Source organism: Castor canadensis, chromosome 19, assembly GCF_047511655.1.
Source record: "Castor canadensis chromosome 19, mCasCan1.hap1v2, whole genome shotgun sequence".
NCBI classification, from domain to species: domain Eukaryota; kingdom Metazoa; phylum Chordata; class Mammalia; order Rodentia; family Castoridae; genus Castor; species Castor canadensis.
This window is the reverse complement of record NC_133404.1, coordinates 6,395,762-6,415,918: the sequence shown is the minus strand read 5'-3', so window position 1 is coordinate 6,415,918 and position 20,157 is coordinate 6,395,762. Positions and strand designations below refer to the sequence as shown.

General features: G+C 40.2%; 1 protein-coding gene across 3 annotated transcripts in view; it reads left to right on the top strand.

Annotated features, from left to right (window-relative positions):
• Hmg20a (high mobility group 20A) overlaps nucleotides 1-20,157 on the top strand; it is a 66,506-nt gene that overhangs the window by 24,324 nt on the left and 22,025 nt on the right. For all 3 annotated transcript variants that reach the window (XM_020151796.2, XM_020151784.2, XM_020151772.2), the window contains exon 2: nucleotides 17,627-17,719. In XM_020151796.2, coding sequence (XP_020007385.1) covers nucleotides 17,631-17,719 — 89 coding nt within the window. In that variant the 5' untranslated portion in view covers nucleotides 17,627-17,630. The remainder of the gene's footprint in view (nucleotides 1-17,626; nucleotides 17,720-20,157) is intronic.

The window sequence follows — 20,157 nt, the reverse complement described above, 5'->3', positions numbered from 1 at the left end:
AGCTGGATCTCACTCCCAAAGGGGCAAAATTTGCGAGATGTTTCATTCAAGAACTAATAGAAGAAGCCAACGTGATTGCACTGTGAGAATATTTAGTTGCCTGTTGTTTTAAAGTTTTTATGTTCTGTTTCATTTAACATGTCAAGATACCTTTTTCTGATCCCAAAACTAGTGTAAGGGTGGTTGGTCATCCATTACTGTGGGACCAAGTTTGATAGTGATTATTTATTTTAATGATAAAACATCTTTGTTGTAAACCATTCATAGTTAGTTTAAACATGCAAAACAAGAATAATATTTATGCTTTTTTTGGCAATATTCACGTTGCTTGCTAGGCAGGTGCTCTACCACTTGAGCCACTCCACCAGCCCTTTTTGGTGTTAAGTATTTTTGAGCTAGGATCTTGAAAACTGTTTGCTTAGACTGGTTTCAAACTGAGATCTTCCTAATCTCTCCCTCCTGAGTAGTTAGGATAACAGGCATGACCCACCATTACCCAGCTAACAGTTATGTTTTTAAGCAGAGATGTTTAGAAAGAAAAAAGTGAAAATTCTGTAAAGGCAATGGGTAGCCTCCGGAATGATTTTAAATAGGGAATGGCATGCATAATTACATTTTTTTTCAGTACTAGAGTTTGAACTCAGGGCCTACACCTTGAGCCACTCCACCAGCCCTTTTTTGTAAAGGGTTTTTTCAAGATAGGATCTTGCAAACTATCATGCACAGGCTGGCTACACACCTTGATCCTCCTGATCTCTGCCTCCTGAGTAGCTAGGATTATAAGCATGAGCCACCAGCACGCAGCTACATTTATATTTTACAGTGATCACTGGCACCCATGGAGAAATAGATCGGAAGCAAGAAGGACAGGTAGGAGGCCATTACAGTAATCAGGGTAATGAGGGGGAACTTCAACTATGACATCATTAATGAGAACCTAGAAGTGGAAGCTCCATGGACTGGGCTTGGTGAGGGGTCCATTAGTTAGGGTGGGAGAAGGTTTTTAGCCTAAGGAATAAGCTAGAGTGCCCTCCAATGACATGGAGGACTCAGAAAATGGAACAGATTTTGAGGAAAAGCATATGGATTCAGTTTTTTCATGTTAAATATGAGTTGCCTGTGGCACACCAAAGGAATATAATCCTCTTAACCATCTGAGATACAGGCCCAGAATTTTAAGAGAGCTAGGGTTAGATGTCATCCATGTAAATGGTCACTGAAACATTGGAAAACATTCAGAGGAAGGCAAAGGCTGAAGGAGTAGCCAAAGAGATGGGGAAAACAAGAGTATGGCTTACAGGAAGCAGTAGGGAACGAGTTTGAAGAAGAAAAGAGTCGCCTTACAGCATCAAATACCAGTGACTTAGAAACCAAACAGGGTGAAGATTAAAAAGGGTCCATTGAAGAGCGCTTTAGAAGTTACTGGTATCTGAGTACAGTCAGTAAGGGGAATTAAAGATAGAAATCAGATTACTGCAGGTTTCATGTTGAGTGGTAGCAGCAGTAACTGGAATAATCTTTCAGACTTTCCTGGTTATAAGTAAATGAAGGAGCATTTGCTAGAAGGAAGGTAGAAACTAATCAAGGGCTTTGTCCTGAGCTTTGGTTTTGACCTTTTTAGAACTAGAATATGTTTACACAGAGAAGGAAAAGGAATAGTCATTGTCGAAAAAGAGATTAAAATGATAACCAGAGAACCGAAGTTCTTGAAGCAAGAAGGGTATTCAGAGCTCAAGCCTTACATGGAGAAGACCGATATGTTCACCAGAAATTACGGCACTAAGCGATTAGATTCTTGATACTAGACCTTAGGTGCCATTGCTGATGAGACTAATTGTATGTAGATTTTCCCTGGTTCAGTCTGACACACAACCTTCATTGTCTTTATGTGTTTTATCAGGCCCCTGTTTGTATGTCAGTATCATGGCACAGCCATGCAAGAAGAACTCTCTCTTATGACGGAAAGCACCACCAAAAGCAAATTTTCCTTTTTCTTAGTAATATTCTGCTCCAAAACTTTCCAAGAGTCATGAAATGAATACATTTTATGTTTGGAGTCAAGATTTACTTTGTGTAATTCATGTTGCCAATAACCTTGAGATAATTCTGTCTTCCATTATTTTTCTAGTCTGTGTAATAAAGAACAAAACAGTGAGAATATGTGGCTGCACCCGTAGAAGGGCACAGATATGAAATGATAGTGTGGGCAAAATGCTCAGATAGGACTTCTTAAGCAGAGGGTCTAAGCACTGCTAAGCCACACATCACCTGAATGTGAAATTCTCATTCTGCTTTTACAGTGAGCTCCTAAACTTGGACTCCACAGAGACTTTGAGTGCCTTAAAATGCACAATTCTATTAATTCTACAGTTGGCTCTTTGAAGCTAGGGAAATGCATTTCTGTTTGCTCGCAAAGTCCATTAGAATTCCTTGCTTTAGACATAACCAGTTTTCCATATAGTCATCTTTATTCCAATGTCTATAGCCAAATAATCACTATCGACTATCGACTTATTTTTTGTCTAAGATTCTCTTCTCATCTTCCCAGTCTAAGCAGCTAACAGAAGGCATTCTCCAAATCCAGGAGCGCTTTGCCTCCTTGAGGAGCTCACATCCTAATGCATTAAGCAGTGAAAGATTTCTCTTCCCGTTCTTACAGAACACATGTGGTCAGCTGTGTACTGTGAATACCAACCTACACTTAAAACTCCTCTTTTGAATTAAAATCTACAAGCTAGTGAGCGACTCAGATTGAGCATAACTTTACAATACTTTGGTTGAAGGAGTAAAGTTGAGGTGTAGAGAAAGAGACAAATGAAAGATACATGGTACTAATAAAATATGGAATCCTAGGACTGGCGGAATGGCTCAAATGGCAGAGCGCCTACCTAGCAAGCATGAGGCCCTGAGTTCAAACCCCAGTGCTGCCAAAAAAAAAAAAAGCTAACCTCTGGAATCCTAGAGTTGTAGGGGTGAAAAGAATCTCAGCAGTGATTGAGTTAATCTTGGGTCTCTTGAGGAACGAGAACCCAAGGACAGAACTCCTTGAGCACAGGTTTGGAGTTCATTGTGTAGAAAGTAATACTTCATAATTACTAGAGCTATTCAAAGGTTGAGGAAGACATTCCCAAGAGAGACATTCAGGTTAAGGCTGAGCCTTGGGTGTGTTGTTGGAGCCAATGACCTTTGTGAGATCTTTTAATCCTAGAATTCATATCTAAACCAATTCTTCCTTCTAACTTTTTTTAAACCATGATATGTACAGTTAAGTGCAAAAAATGTATAAATTCATTGTACAGGGCAGTGACTCTCCAGTCAGTGCCCTTTCTCTGCCCCAGAAATGAGTACTTACTCTCCTGGCACTGGCTTTGTTTTTTTTTTTTTTTGAGATAGTGACTCACTTGTAGTTCACTATGTAGCCTAGGCTGGCTTTAAATTTGTGATACTCCTGCCTCAGCTTCTCAAATGCTGGCTGCCTTTTGCTCATCATTAAGCCTATAAGATTCAATGTGGCAGTAGTTTGGGCTATCATGTTATGCCTGTCATTGTTGATGGACTTATCCACTTGAGGCTGTATTAGTAATCTTAATAAAACTATTGTGAACATTCTCGTACATTTTTTGTTCATATGCACCTATGTCTCTAGGATAAATTGCTAGGAATGGAATAGGTAGTTCATAGGGTGGTATATTTTAGTCAGCATTGCTAAACACTTTTCCAAAATGACTATACCTTACATTCCCAGTGACAATGAGAAGGTTTCAGTTTCTCCTTATCCTTGCCCAACACTGTGTATTGTCATTCTTTATCATTTTAGCCACTCCAGTGGGTATGTATTAGTGTCTCTTTTTCTATAGTCATTGATCATTTGAATAGTCTCTTTTATGAAGAGTTTGTTTTTGGTTACAGCCCTTTTTTAAAAAATTGAGTCATTTATCTTACCAGTTTGTAGATCTCAGTATAGTCTAAGTATGAAATCTTTCCTGGATATCCGTATTACAGATGTAACTTTTCAGTCTGTGGCTTGCTTTTATTCTTTTTACAGGGTCTTTTGATGAACACACATTGTTCATTTTAGTGAACTTCTGTTTATCATTTGTTAACTGTAAAAGTATCAGTTAGGATTGGCTAGGTTATTGCTACAGTAACAAATGGCTCTAAAATCTCAGTGGTTTGTTGTTTGTTTTTTTGTCTTTTGCTTTTTCTTATTTAAACTACTTGTCCAAAGTAGGTTAATAGAGGGCTGTGCTGTTTTGATCACTTAGATAATCAGGCTGACATAAACTCCATCATAATATGTACACTTTCATGGTCACTGTGTTAGGGGGATGGCATCATAACTGATTGCCTAGAAGAATCACGTCCGTCATTCATCGACCTTTCCTAATCTTAGACATAGTGAGGAATTGTAATCCTACTGTATCCCTGAAAGCAGAACTCAAATTATTTGTGAACAGCCATAGTGACTATCACAACAAACATGCGTAAAGCATTTAACCTCTCAGTTTGTTCACTGCAAAATGGTGTCAGTAGTAATATGTGCCTCTTACTGTGTTTGAGGATTAAATGGGATAATACTCCCATGTAGAGCCTGGTGCTTAGAAAAGAGTAAATGTTTGCTGTTATTTCTGCTGTGTGATGACAGCATGCTGCCTGCTTCGTTTACATGGATTACCTCTCAACAACTGCCATTACTGTCCTCACTTATAGATGAGAGACTGTGGTTCAGAGATTTTAACTAACTTGTCCAAGTTCTACAGCTAATAAATGAAAGATGAGGTTTGAATCCCAGAAGTGTGACTCCAGAGCCTTCAGTATCAGTTCTGACTCCCTCTTAGACAAGTGAACAAATACGAATTCAGAAATGCACACTGTGCTTAGAGAACTCTGCTTGTGTATTCATATGTGTTTGTGGTTGTGATGTTATGTTGTTGGATGCTTAATGTATTCCTATTTTCTTCCTGCTTGTAAAGGGTTTCTAGTTCATATCATGAAATTAAATATACCACTTCACGGTATTCTATATGGCACCTAAATAAATTTAGAATTGATTTTTGTCCTTTACTAATAGATGGCTTTAGTGACCCCATAAGCCACAGCTGGTTGGTGGCATCGCCTGAACCCTGAGTCAGGTTTCCTGACTTCAGCTGCTGCCCAGGTGGCCTCCTGGTAGAGTATGTTGGACATAATCCTTTGCCAAAGATTTGAAGTGCTCCATTTGTTTTTCTTCCCTAAACTTTGAGTGAATTTGTTGTAGAAAACTGCATCTATGCTCTTTTCCTCAAAGCTCACGTTGCTACATCTTGACCATAATTGATCAGTTTTGTCTTTTAAATATTTTGTTACCAAACACCCAGAGCCAAATTAGATATTTGGAGAGGCTTTGTAAGAATAGGTGACTTCAGAGAAATGCATCTGTGAAAAGCATGTAATGCTGAGCTTAAGAGGACCAAGAACTTTCCTTTTTCACATAAGGAAACTTGGAGTCAAATTACTGAGAGCAAAAGATGACAGTGGAACTAAGATAAATCAGCTGTATTACTTTTGAGATTTGTCTTAAGGTACATCAGCAAGAAGTAAAACAACTTATTTATTTAAAAAACTTACTACTTTTCCTACCTGTGACGTGAGAATGTATACTTGTCAACCTCAGATAAATTGTAATTTTCAAAATTAAACCTTTTAAGGAAATGCCAGGCTTATTGTCATGGTCTGTTTTCCCATAATTCAATGGGATTTTTATATGCTAATTTCATGTAATTGTATCTGGAAAGTTAACAGGATATAAATTGAGTTAACCCTATATTCCTCACCAGTAATGGGAATTATCTTTATCCCGTCGCTTGATAGTGCAGAAGGAATAAGAAATCACAATACTTTTTCTCCTCAGTATCAAAATTTGTCTGCTGAACTTAAACTGTTTCCTGGCCTTAAGTAATTTAAAAACATTCATATTTTTGGTTTTTGTTTTGTTTTTGAGACAGGGTCCACTGTGTAGCCCAGACTGGCCTCAAATTTACCATCCTTCCTGAGCCTCCGAAGTGCTGGATTATAGGCACATACCACTGTGCCTGGCTTAACTCATTAATTTTTGTAAAATTTATAAAAATTGAGTGCCGAATTTAAGTGATTTTTTAAAAATCGAATGCAGAACTTATGTGGATTTTTATGTATGTAAAACATGAGAGTTATAAATTGTACCCTCATACTCTACCTGCTGGACGTGATTATTTTTCTCTGCTCTCGAGGTCTGATTGTGAAGCCACAGACAGATAGTATAGAAATTTATCACTAGTGCTTCTTTTGCAGTAAGCTAGAAACTCCTCCAAGATGGTTTTTCTACAAAGGGTAATGGAGAGCGTCTATTTAAAGGGACCATTGGCTTGGTGTGTAGTCAGTCAGTCAGTCTGTTAGCGATAAGGTCTTGTTTGTAGCCCCAGCTGGCTTGGAGCTCCAGATCCTCCTGCCTCTGCTTCCCAAGTGCTGGGATTACAGGCTTGTGCCACCCTGCTAGGCTTCCATGTTTAGTCATATTTTAATGTATTTCTGTATTGCATATGAAATTAATTAATTTGTAAATCTCTGATTTTTTTGGTCAGTGCTGAAGTTTAAACTCAGGGCCTCGCCCCTGCTAGGCAGGTGCTCTGCCACTTAAGCCATGCCTACAGCCCTGCTTTCCACTTTCTTGAAAGTAATGTAATGATTCCTAAAGCACAGACTGGAAAGCATTTAGAATTCCATCATGCTAACATAACTACTTTTGGACATTTTGGGGTGTTTCCTACCAACCTTTTTTTTGTGTGTGTGTATCTGTTCTTTTAGTATACTTATAGTCTGCATAACATACTTCTCATACACATTTCATTGGAAACTTTGTAACAGTTAACAAAAATATTTGAAGAACTATCTGATTTTCACAATAGCCCTTTGAGGTAGTAGAGTGGATAGTTACTCCATTTTACTTTTGAAGATGTGGAAGCAGGTGGCTATGTAAAAGCTTGTGGCTGGTGCCATAGATTTCCCTTCTTGACAAAAGTGCTTGTTAGCACAGGCAAGAGAGTGCTTTTAGTGCACAAAGAAGAACAGAGTAAACCATTTGGAAAATTGTTAATCTCTGAGACCTAGTTCTGCCACATTGGGCCACTGAAACTTTTGAACTGCAGTAGACAAGTCTGAAAATACAGAACATGTCAGAGGCTAGAAACTCCCGACATGATTTTATTAGTCTGATGATTCTTGTTAGGCTTACAGCTACAGTTTGTAAGCCAGGTAGCTCTCATGTGACCACTTGTTCCCAGTGTGTGCTGGGCCCTGTGAGGGCTGAAGCTTTCTCATCCTGGGCAAGTTGTTGGTGCAGAAATGCTTTTTTAAGAAGTCAGGTCTCCAAGAGTTTTCAACAGGTCACGCTTGAAGTATGTGACTATTGTACTTTCCGAAGTCCTGGCAATGTCATCTTTAGAATTCAAAAGCAAAACAGAGCAAAATCATTCTTCAGTTTTGCAGTTTCTCTCCATTGAAACTGTTAATTAAGCACATTGCAACTGTGCCCATTTGTTTTTATGAGAAGAACTCTTGAGTTTCCTTTGCTTTTCATAGTAATGAAGACCAGGAGCTGCTTTGCCTCCTTGTAACTAAAGTTTGCTTTCTGTCTTCAGCTTTAGGCAGAGGAAATTCCCCTATGACCCAGACTCTTCTGTTTTTCTTTCAGAGAGAATTTAATTTTTTAAGTCAGTTGATGCAAATGAGGGGCACTTGGATAGGACCTATTTCCTTTTGTTTCACTGTAGTTCTTATAAATGTTCCTTGATTTTCCTTTTCAAATATGTCATCCTCAGCTTTCAGTCTTCATTGGCTTTTGAGAGGGTGAAAGACTTAGGATTTATCAGCTATAAAAGAAACATTCTCCCCACTTCTTCCTTTCAGTGTTGTTTCATAGCTGCAGGTTTGATATGAAGAAAGCAGCCTAAGATACAAGAAGGTAGAGGTTCTTTCAACCAGTAAGGCCCCTTGCCCTGGCACTGTAACTGCTACTTTTTCATTTAGGTCACATACTAGGGACCTTTGTTGCTTCTTCTTTCTTATGGATTGCTCTCCTGGACTCTAGCCTTGAATCGTACTATTTTGAAGCTATCTACCTTGAACTGAGTCTGGATTTTCCAAGTATCCCAAGCTAAGAGCTGCTTCTCAGTGTTTACCCAGCTGTTAGTTTTCTGTTTCCTTCAGTCCTTCAGTGCATCTGTGAATTTATTATAATTAGTGGTTATCTTATGATAATTAGCTGGTTACCTCACTCACTGCACTCTTCTATATCTCATCCATGTTTTGCTCTTATACTTAAATAAATACAGATCTTTATATACATCAGCCACCATTGCCTTACCACATACTTTTTAGCTTTTTGCTACAACTCTGTTAGCCGTAGCTCTGGCTGGGTTATAAACTGTAAAGGACAAGGGTTTGGAAATTACTTGAAGTTATCTTTCACCTGCTTTGTTGGCTGTATTACCTTAAGGTGTAATAGGGAAGAAGGAAGTGAACACAGTTAAAATTTAATGGTCAGCTCATACATGAATTGTAAAAGCTACTTAGCTTGTGTTAAGCAAAGCATTTTATTCTTTATTAAAGTGATCACTGCCTCTGAGTAGAAAAGAAAAAAAGGACAAAGAGTTGTTATTCCTTTTCTTTTTACTTCTGTATCTGTGATGCCTGTGTTAGCTTTCTGTTGCTGTGACAGAGTACCTGAAAAAATCAAGTTAAAGTAGGGAAGAGTTATTGACTTGTGGTTTCAGAGGTTCTAGTCTGGTTTTTTGGGACTGAGACAAGACCAAACATCATGGTGGAACTTGGTGGAGCAAAGCTGCTCACCTCATGAGGCTGCAAGAGATGAAGGGAAAGGGAAGAAGGGGGTGGAGACAGACAGACCAGGAACAAAATACATCCTTCAAAGGATGTACCCCCCCTCATGACCTACTTCCCCATGGAAGCCTCGTGTCCCAAAATTTCCATCACCTCCCAGCAGCAACACCACCAACTGAGAATGCATGGGCTTTGGGGGCACAGTCCAGACCTAAATCTCCACGGTGCCTGGCACAGCTACCTATACTAAACTGTGAGAAACATTGGTTTTCACCTCTTTCTTAAAACTCATATCCCCTCTTGATAAATTCCCTCTGTGAGAATCACCAAGAAGGAAGTGCAAAATATACACATCTCCACCAAGTGAAAACAGTAACTTTTTTGTACTTTGCATAGCTAAAACAAATTTGGTTCTTTTTTCCAAATGCAAAATTGAGTGTCATTGAAATTCCTTTTCATATGTCACCTGGAGGCTGGGGGTAGAGCACTTGCCTAGTGTTCGTGAGGCCCTGGGTTCATTCCCTAGCACCACAAAACAAATATAGATTTATTGTGTACATGACCTTCTGGAGGGAATTTGGCAATACCAGCACATCACACACGCACTCACCTTTTACTGCTTCATAGTATACCAATGCTTCTGTCACTGGTCCAAGTTCATCGTAGGCATTCATCTCCTCATTTACCAATAATAAAAGCAGTGCTTAGGTAGCTACCTGTGTAGGAAGGGCAGCTTAGGACCAACAGACATGATGAAACAGCCAAATCGGTGGACTGCGACCTCAAGACAACACCCTGCTAGTAAAATGACAAACCTTGCTTTGGCAGAGGAAAAGTGTTCTTTATTTCCCCAGTGTTATGGCAGTGCCTCACATACAGCTGATACAAAGCACTGCTTGTTTCTAGTGTTCTGGCTTTTAGGGGATTTTTTTCCTCAGAGTACACTTTGTGTCCTAATAGTAACAGTTCATCAAGGTTGCATTGAGACCAGGAAAGCCATGTTCAGTGAGCCAACTGTCTAGAAAAAAGTCTTTTTTTTTTTTTTTCCCCCAGCAGTAGTGGGGTTTTTAACTCAGGGCTTTGCACTTGCAAAGCAGGCACTCCCCAGCTCAAGCCACACCTCCCATCCATTTTGCTCTGGTTATTTTGGAGATGAGGTCTTGTGAACTATTTATCCTGGCTGGTCTCCAACCTTGATCCTCCCGATATCAGCCTCCAAAGATGCTAAGATCACAGGTGTGAGCCACTGGCTCCCATTTTAGAAACAAATCTCAACAATGCAGCTTTTGATTATCTAGTACTTCTCTGATTTTTAAGAAAATACGTGATTAAAACTGCAACACTTTCACTTCAGAAAATCATAAACAAAAATGGAATTTGTTTCTTTCTAATTTTAGCCTCTTCTCCCTTCTATTTATGTATTTACTTATTTGGCAGTACTGGGGTTTCGAACTTGGAGCCTGGTGCTTGCTAGGCAGGTTCTCTACAACTTGAGCCATGCCCCCTACCTTTTTGCTTTGGTTATTTTTGGTCTCACTTTTGAGATGGGGGTCTCATGTTTTTGCCCAGGCCAACCTGGACTGCAATTCTTTTAGCGTTCCTGCATAACAGGGATGACAGGTGCATACACCACCTCACCCAGCCTTTTTTTCTTGAGATGGGGTCTCGCTAACTTTCTTGAGCTGGCCTCAAACCACAATCCTCCCAATCTCCCCTCACAAATAGCTGAGATCATAGGCATGAGCTACTATGTCTGTCTTTAGATCAAGGACAATAAAATCTGTAAAGCAGGCTGTAAATGTAAACAGAAAGTAAACCCAAGCATTGAAAATATCTGGTAGTTTTCTGTTAAAAGTTCTCTATGGTCATGGAAATCATCTAGAATACACCAGTATTTCTTCTTTTTGAGTGCTATACAATAAACATTTTTATTCAAAAAAAATCTATAAAGCAAAGCTACATACTGCTTGACATCAAACCCCGTCTTGATCAGTCATGAAGGGTAAATGCTTTTGTTGAACATGTGTGATGAAGACTGGATTATTTCTTTTGTGGCAAAAAAAAATCCCTGTATTTAGCCTCAGAAAGTTATAAGTAGTGTATTTTCATTACAGCCAACCCTCTGTTAGTAAATGAATCATAAGACTACTGTGTGCAAGCCACACCAGGGTTTTGTTCTTTTTGGTTTTTTCAGTTACTTTGAACTTAGAAGCTGGCACCACCTTCACAACATAGCAAGAACCTGACCACTTCTCACCACCCACACTACTACCACTCTGTTCTGAGCCACCTCAACTGGATCATTGCAGTAGCTTCCCACATGGTCTCCTTCAACCCTTTCCCTCTCCACCTATCAACAGCAGCACAGTGATCTTATAAAAATGTTAGCGCCCATGCCTTTATCAACTCAAATCCTCCTCGTAGCTTTCCATCTCGGGTAGAAGCCAAAGTCCTTACTACAGCTACACAGTCTTCTATGCTTTGCCACTCCAGTTAGCTCTCAAACTTCTGCCTTTGCCACCAGCTCAGGTTGGCCCCATTTGCTGCCTCCTTCAGTAACATTTGACATAGTCCTTGCCCTGGTTGTCCCCCTGCCTGGACTCCCCTTCCCCAACAGATAACCTCACTGAAGCCTTTCCGCTCTGTATATAAAAGTACAAACACCCCTTCCCTTGAGAACTTCCTTACCTCCTTTCCTGCTCTGTTTTATTTTCTTCGTACTTACCACTGCATATCATTATTCATTTTACTAAAGTGGTTCTCTCCTGCCTGTCCCACTCTCACTGTGAGCTCCGTGAGGCCAGGGATTTTTGCTGTCTTAATCACAGCTATAGCATCTCCTCAGTGCATAGAAAGTGCCTAGAATGATAGATGGCCAATAGCTGTTTGTTAAGTGAATGAATCATTTCAGTTTCCCTGTCATTTTTGTTCTAGGCTAGCCTATTAACCTTTTTTAAAAATCAGTAATAGTCATAGTTAATAGGAGCCTGAGCTGTAAATTCTAAGAATAAAGAGCTGTATTTTCTTTCCACCCAACCAGCCCTCAGCCAAACACACATTTCCTGACGTCCATCTCTTTTGTTTGTTTTTTGAGACAGTGTCTTGCTATGTAGCTATGTAGCTGAAGCTGGCCTCAAACTCACAATCCTCCTGCCTCAGTATCCCAAGTGCTAGGATTATAGGCATGAACCACCACACCTGGCTGTGCCCATCTCTTGAAGCAGCACTTCAAGATCCTTCTATACTAATTGCCTCCCCTTACTTCAAAATGTAAGTGCCTACTACCAGATTATCTCTCCTTGTCTATTTCCCTCTCATCTCCTATTTGCAACCCTCTAGTAAAGTAGTTCTTAACTGAATTTCACTTACTGAGCACCAGTTAACTGCCTCGTGGGATTAGCCAGTGTTCTCATTTCCACTGTAAAACATTGATTAATGCCCCAGCCACAGAATGTCCTTAACTAAATGTTCACAGCTGGTAGACTACGTGCTAGTAAGCCTTTGTGCTTTCCCTTCCTCCACCTGAATTTCTGTGCATGTCAAGATCAATTGTATTACTTTCCAAACCTGTTTATGCCACTTTGATGTGAAAATAAATTATATCATTATAATTATTAAAAATACAATATAGCACAGTATTTTTAAATGAATAAACTATTTTTGTAAAGCAGTCTTACGCTCACAGAAAAAAATGAGGGGAAGTACAGAATTCCTTATACCCCATCCCCGCACATGCACTGCCAACCTGGCTGTCAACACCTACACTGGAATGGTGCATTTGTTATAGTCAGTGAGCCCACATCGATTTTTATGGCCTTAATTTGCCTTCAGGTTCACTTTTGGTGGTGTACATTGTTTGGGTTTTGAAAAGTATATGCTTCCTTCACTGCATTATCCTGCATAGTATTTTCACTGCCCTAAAAATCCTCTGTGCTTCCCTACTCAGCCTCCCGACCCCAAACTGTGGCAACCATAGATTGTTTTACTATCTCCATAGTTTTACCTTTTCCAGGATATCAGATAGGTAGATTCACGCAGTGCGTAGCCGTTTCAGAGTGGCTTCCTTCGCTTAGTAATATGCATTTAAGTTTCTTTTAGATCTTTTCATGGTTTGATAGCTCTTTTTTTTTTTTTTTATCACAGACTAATACTCTGTTGTCTGGATGCAGTTTCTCTACTCATCCACTGAAGGACAATCTTGATGGTATCCAAATTTTGGCAGTCATGAATAAAGCCACTATAAGCATCCACGTTCAGGTCTTGTGTAACATAAGTTTGTAGTTCATAAATATCAAAGTGCATGATGGCTGGATTATATGGTATGAGCATGGCTAGTTTTGCAAGAAACTGGTCAGCTGCCTTCCATGGTGGCTGTACCATTTTGTGCAGCAGAGGAGAGTTACATCCTTGCCAGCATTTGCCATACTGTTTTAGACTGTAGCGTTCTAAAGGTGTACACCAGTACTTCATCGTTGTTTTAATTTGCTGTTATTTCATATGTCATTAAATAATTTTATTTGCCATCTGTGTATCTTCCTTAGTGAGTTCTGTTCAGGTCCTTGGCCCTTTATCAGATGTGTTTTTTTGCAGATATTTTCTCCCAGTATGTCACCTGTCTTCTCATTCTCTTAGCATTTTCTCTTGTGGGCACAAGTTTTTGTCTGAAATTAATGTAGTTACTTCACTTTCTTTTGATTGGTATTAACCTGGTATAGCTTTCTCTACTTTTGTATGTGTCTTTCTGTTTAAAGTGGCTTTTTTTATAGGTGACGTACAGTTGAATCTTGGTTTTGGTACACTCCAACAATCACTCTTTTTGTTTTGGTTTGGTTTGGTTTTTTAAATATGATCTCATTGTGTAGCCCAGGCTGACTTCTAACTTTCAGTCCTCCTGCCCCTGCCTCCTGAATGCTGAGATTATAGGAAGGTGCCACCACCACACCCAGTGGATCTCTGTATTTTAATTGACATGTTTACACCATTGATGGTTAAAACAATTATTGATATTTTTGGATTAATCACTCTCATATTTTTTGCCCTTATTCTTTGTTCCTGTTTTTATCTTCCCTACTTTTTCTGACTTTTGCAGTTTATACATTTATACCTAATCCTGGTCCACTTTGCCTTAACATTATACCACTTCACAGGAAGTACAAATACCTTATCATTTCAAAGTAATTATAACTGTAGTACTGACTACATCTCCAAAAAAGGCAATTTAGATGCCATTTAGTATGACAAGAGAAGGAAGTGAAAAGATGGGACTGCATTGGTGGCTCTGGGTACATTAGGTTTGAGGTGGTTTTGAAAGATAACAGAGGTGACATAGAAGGTGGGAGATACCCTAAGAGTATGCAGAAAGCCTGCTGAAAGCTTGGAGGTTCTAGTTATAGTTGGGTACTATAAATTTATAGTGACATCCTTTAGAGTTGGTCTGCATCTGGTGTATAAAAAGACAGCAAAGCAAGGGAATTAAGAGTGTTGGCAAAAGAGCATTTGAAATAGCCATGGAATGCTAGCTACACAGAGAAATGAAAATCAAGTGTCAGTGAGTAGAAGTTTCTGTGACTAAAAGTCAATTTTACAAGCAGAAATTACGATGGCTAACATGATCAGAAGTTGTCAGATTTCTGAACTTGAGGTTGATAATAGTCAAGCGACCTGGTTTGTAAAGAAACCAGGGGTTTTGCAAATAGGGTTGTAGTAAGAAAAATGAGGAGGGCAGAATGCCACCTTTCAACTCTGAGGTGTGTGATTGCAGAGGGGAAGGGAACAAACATGCTGCATCTCCATGAGAGGATGTAATGGCGTGGGCTTAAAATGTGTCAAGTGAAGAAAGGACATGAAGAGAGCCAGCCCCAACAGCACAAGTATACATTGTGCCTCCAGGACTGCCCAGCTCATTTGGAATAACACTCTTGGAGGTGACAATCCCTATTGTCAGGAAAGTTAAGGAACGCTCCTTAAACTTCACCCACTTGCCGTTTCTCTAGCCCTTTGTTGACCAAAGCCTCATTCTGATTCTGATTTGGCGCTCCATGTTATTACAGAGAGAGAACATTATATTGAACAATAAGTATGCTTAACATAATTCTCTTCACAGTTTTTACAGTTGTTATTAAAATTAGTTGGCCCTTTGTTTTATATTACACATCAGGGATTTTAGCGAAGGTTAGAGTTACAGGGAAGTTTTGGATTTCTAAAGCAAAGGTCCAGACCTTGGTACAAAGTTAAGGCCCAAGGTAATACGTTTTGAAGCCAGAGGCCTTGGGTGAGTCCTCTGTGCCAGGAAATGGCTACGTAAAAGGCCTGTCTGTACAGACTGCAGTGGAGAAGCAAACTCGAATATCACTTTGCCTTTGTACAAATTTCTTTCCCCTTCCAGAGCAGCCTGCATTGCATTTCTGAAGTGCCTTGCGTGAGATTTCCAAGTCCAGTATGACCTCTGTACCGGGAAATTATCAGGCACAGATGCTGCACTTGAAGCACTCACTGGCTTAGTAGCCAGGATTCAGTTTGAATCACCCCCTCTCAAAGCAGATGAAAGCACGTTCTCGCGGGATCCAAGCCATATTCTTGGGAATCATTTTATTTTCCGACTTACTAGACTGGTTCAGAAGCCTTTGGGTTTCACTGGACTTTTCTTCATTTCCTTCTTTTGTTGATCTTGGCCCCTTCACCTCCCACCCACTTTATTACTCATTTCTTAGAGGTCTGACTACTCAGTAATGCTGAGAAAATATATCTGAAGACCATATGGGTTGAGTAAAACAAACTTAAGAGAGAGGGAGGAAAAAGAAATGTGTGTTCTCTGAACTTCCTTTGTTTATCGGATCTGTTTATGTGTTGTTAAGGTTGTGTTATCCAGCTGTCTCTCCACATTTCAGAAATGGCTAAAGATGTCTGGGGAACACTCTACAAGAACCCTGTTGACACAGCAAATGAAAAGACACTTCATTTGTCCCCACCAGATAACATAGGGTGTGGGAGCAATGGCACAAGCTTTAAATGCTAAATCTTGAGGTTCTTGAAAGGGTGGTGACTTCTAGGGACACTTTTAGGAAGAAACTAGTCAGTGAGTCTTTTGAAGGTTTGGGGGAATACCTGGCTGTTGAATTTTTGTCTGGTACAGTTAGGCTGCGTGGTATCTCACTGATAGTTTTCTTTTGATAAAATGAACATTGGCACTGGTATAAGGTCATCTTAGCTATCTGAAAGCCAGATTCTCCTCCTGGTCTTGTATACTGTGAATTAAAATCCAAGTACAATTGAGTCTGGATCACTCTGAAAAACATGTAGAATGGAATTCTGTGGTGTTTGTTAGAGCTATTCCTCTTGTAAACATCCTATCTCGAAAGGACTGGAAATGGCTCATGAGCTCCTGCACATGGAATAAACTCTGTACTCTGGGCTGAGTGGGAAGTTCCCCTCTCTGCCTTCCAGGCTCTGCCTACCGTGATGGGTAAGATGGTACAGAGATGCTTTTTTTTTTTTTTTTCCTTTTTCTGGTCTGCTAAACAAGAAATTTAGAAGTGAAAATGATAAGAAATAAAACATCAGTGTTAGTGTTTGGGAAAAATCACTGCATTGAAAGTGGAGAATGTGGTGTGGATGTCACCTGCGTTTTCTTCCATCTTCCCTGAGCGGGTGAACCTCGGCTCACTGGCTGTCTTTTTCCTTCTGCCTCCACCTCACTGGGGCTCCCCAGATGCCCCGACAGGGCTGCCCAAGGCTCCCCTGAGAATTCCCATCACCTGCTTCTCAATCACCAGCTGATTGAGGCTCTCTTTCTCCCGAGTGGTTTGCAGTTCCACTTAAGTGGCTGGTGTTTGGGATCACTGTGAAATGTTTTGTGTGAATATCACTCCCGTGATGAATGGGAGGCTGCTGCTTTTAGCAATATGGGGTGAAGCCCTTGGTGGTGAGGCTTGAAAGGGAGAAATCTTCCTTTGTAGTGGTATGCTAAATTAAATTACTCTCTTTGTCACTGTGTTCTTTTATCCTTTCAGTCTGATAACCTCGGGTTCTTGTGATTTGTTTTCTTCAATTAAGCTGAGCTATTTCCTGTACCCAGGTGCATGTTATTTCTGCTGTTGGTTCTGACAGCGAAGTAAAGCACAATTCTGACCTGGAAGTGTGGTTTCTTTGACTCAGAACCACATCAATATGCCTTCCATCCTCCATTTCCTTTGCATTATTTCCTTTTGGAGCGCTCAGTTTGTTACCATGTAATCCAAGCATGATTCGTGTGGGACTGAGGACTGCTAATGCTGTAGTAACAGTACTTTTCTCTGTATAATAATACGCAGAGCACTCGCTTTCTTAGCCTTTCTCCGTTTATGAAGCACTTTAAGTTTAATTCTTCTCAATATCCCTGTAGGTTAAGGCAGCAAATTTGTGGCTAACGTGGCAAAATTGTAGCTCAAAGAGGTTAAATGCCTTCCTTGCTGAGGGTCACAGTGCTTCTGGGTTACCATGATTAACAACTTCTGCAGGAAGTGAAGAACTTTCAAAGATGAATAAAAAGAAATTTCCCAAATCATGTTAATATCTAACTTGTTTTTAGTGTGGTCAGTTAATAAGACCAGAGTTAAAAGCCTGTTCACCATGGGGCTTAAATTCATGTGTCCAAGTCAGGAAAATAAATATTTAGGTCAGTTTCTGTTCTGCTGCTGTCGTGATAAAGTTAAGGACAGTCAGCTCTTAAATTAGCAGAACTTGAACTAGAAGAAATTAAGCCATTAATTAATTTTTATTTGCTTCCTTTCAGGGAGATGGAAAGCTTGATGACTAGTTCCACTCTGCCGCCTCTTTTTGCAGATGAAGACGGCACCAAGGAGAGTAATGATCTGGCTACAACCGGGTAAGCAGCTGCTTTGGGACATGGGACCTGTGCACAGGCTTCAGAACCCAGCTCCTGACAAAGTCTGAGGTGCTAAAGAGGCAGGTTTACAGCCTAAGATTAGAAAGTGCGTTTGTTACACCTTTGTAAGAGAGTAAGAGCTGCCATAAACTGCTCATCTGCTCTCTGCTGTCTTTGCAGTGCTCTAGTTCCTGGGAACAGTATAGCAGTCTGTGGCCCTAGCAAACAGTCAACATGAAGGAGCTACCTGTCACAGAGCTAGCTTTAAAGAACAAACACATTTTGTCTTCAAATTACCGCAGCTATTAAAATCATTTTTTCTCACAGGTCGGAGGTTTTTTTAGGGTTTTTTGTTTTTTTGTTTTTTGGGGTTTTTTTGTCTTGTCTTTTTTGGTGCTGGGATCAAACCCAGGGCCTCATGCATCTAGGCAAGCGCTGTACTACTGAACTACATCCCAGCCCTGGAGGTTTTAATATGGTTCTTTATTGTAGGTGATCAGGAACATTAGCTGGCTTCTGTTCCTTTGTTCCCCCTCCCCCATCTCCTTTCAGTGGGATCTTAGACAAACATGTAAAGGAATATAGAAAAGAATAGTAGTCCACCTCTTACCTTGAAAATCTCAGTTCTGCTTCAATTTCTATCCCTTCTAGGTATTTAGAAGTTACTTGCCAAAGAGGAAATATATTCACAAACAAATTAAAGTGCTATCTAATCCCTAAGATGAATTATTTTAATATTTTTAAAGCACCTTAAAAAATAGCCTACCCTCCACAATACCGTTTCCTTCCCTCACACTCATTTTTTACCTGATTAATAGTTGCCTTTGGACCTCACTACTCAAAATTAAAGATTGCCTAGTTCCTACATCCAGTTCACTCAGTCAAAATTTTCAGAGTGTCTGTGTGCCATGCATGGTCCAGGCATTAAATCTAAAGAGACAACAGTCCTAGTCCTCAGAGGGTTCCAGTTCTACTGAGCAAGTCAGACAAATAAGTAAAATACATATAGTAATAAGAACTGTGAAGAGGGATCAGAAGGGTTTGGGGGTGCAGTTTTTAGACAGAATATCCCAGAAAGCATTTAATGAGATGGCGACTTGAATACCTGCCTCCCTGAGGAAGCAAGGTAACTAGCATGGAGTTGTCTAGGGAAGATTTTTCTAGAAGTGGTCAGTGCAATGAAGAAAGGATGTTTCGGCCTTGTAGAAATTGCCAGGAGGGCAGTGTGAGTAGAGCATCGGATTCCTGGGCTGCAGAGGCGTTTCCTTGTGAATTGCCTACAAAGCTTAATAAAAATGCAGGTTCTGATTGAAAACGTCTGAGTCAGGGCAGAGATTCTGCATTGCTACACTTGACCTCAGCTGGAAGGCTAAAGTGACAAGATTCTGCATTTCCACAAAGTTCCCAGCACTGAGTGCCAGAGCTGCAGACCTGAGGCCCCTACTTAAAGTAGTTAAGGGTCTAGATCATGTAGGACTTATCGGCCAAAATGAGCACTTGAACTTTCACCTCACTGAGTGAGGTGGCAGAGCTTGAAGGGTTGTAAGCAGAACAATGAGACCTGTCTGATTACTTAATAGGACCCCTCTGACAGTTGTATTGCCAGTGAAGAGAAGGGAGCAGGGTCTAGAGCAAGGAGACAAATTAGGAGGTTCCTGGTTCCTTTTGTCTTTGTCTTTGTCTTTCCTTTCTTCCTTTGTTTCTCTTTTTTTGGTGGAACTGGGGTTTAAACTCAGGACCGCCATCCCTTTTGTTTTAGGTTATTTTTCAGATAGGTTCTGGCTTTTTGCCTCAGGCTCACTTCAGACCTCCACCCTCCTACCTAAGTCCTCCCTCGTGGCTGAAATAACAGGCCCACACCACCACATCAGGCTTGTTTTGTTGAGATAGGGTCTCACTAGCTTTTTGACCAGGGAATGCCTTGAACCACAGTCCTCCCAATGTCTGCCTCCCAAGTAACTGGTATTACAAGCATGAGCTACTGAGCATAGTAGCCTGGGAAGGTTCTTGAAATAATTCAGATGAGAGTTGGTGACCTGAAGAACCTTTGACAAGGATATTTTTGGTGAAATAATTGGGATAAAAACCTCACTGGACTGTGTTTCTAAAACAGTAGGAATGGGGTGGTGAGAGGTTTAGAGGTATAGAATATACATATATTTTGAAGATAAGCCAAAGAGGATTTTCCTGAAAGACCAGATGAGCAACGGGAGAAGGGAGAAAAAAGCAAACACAGTTCCAAAGTTTTGGCCTAACCGAACAGCTAGGGGAAGGAAGTATAGGAGCTCAATTCTGGAAATTTTAAATTTGAGGTACTTAATAGATATCTAAGCGGGGATGTCAAATAGGCAGTAGGCAGTTTAATACCAAGGTCTGAAGTTAGGAGAGGCTTAGAATAGAGAAAGTTGGGATCATCAGTATACAGCTAATATTTAAAA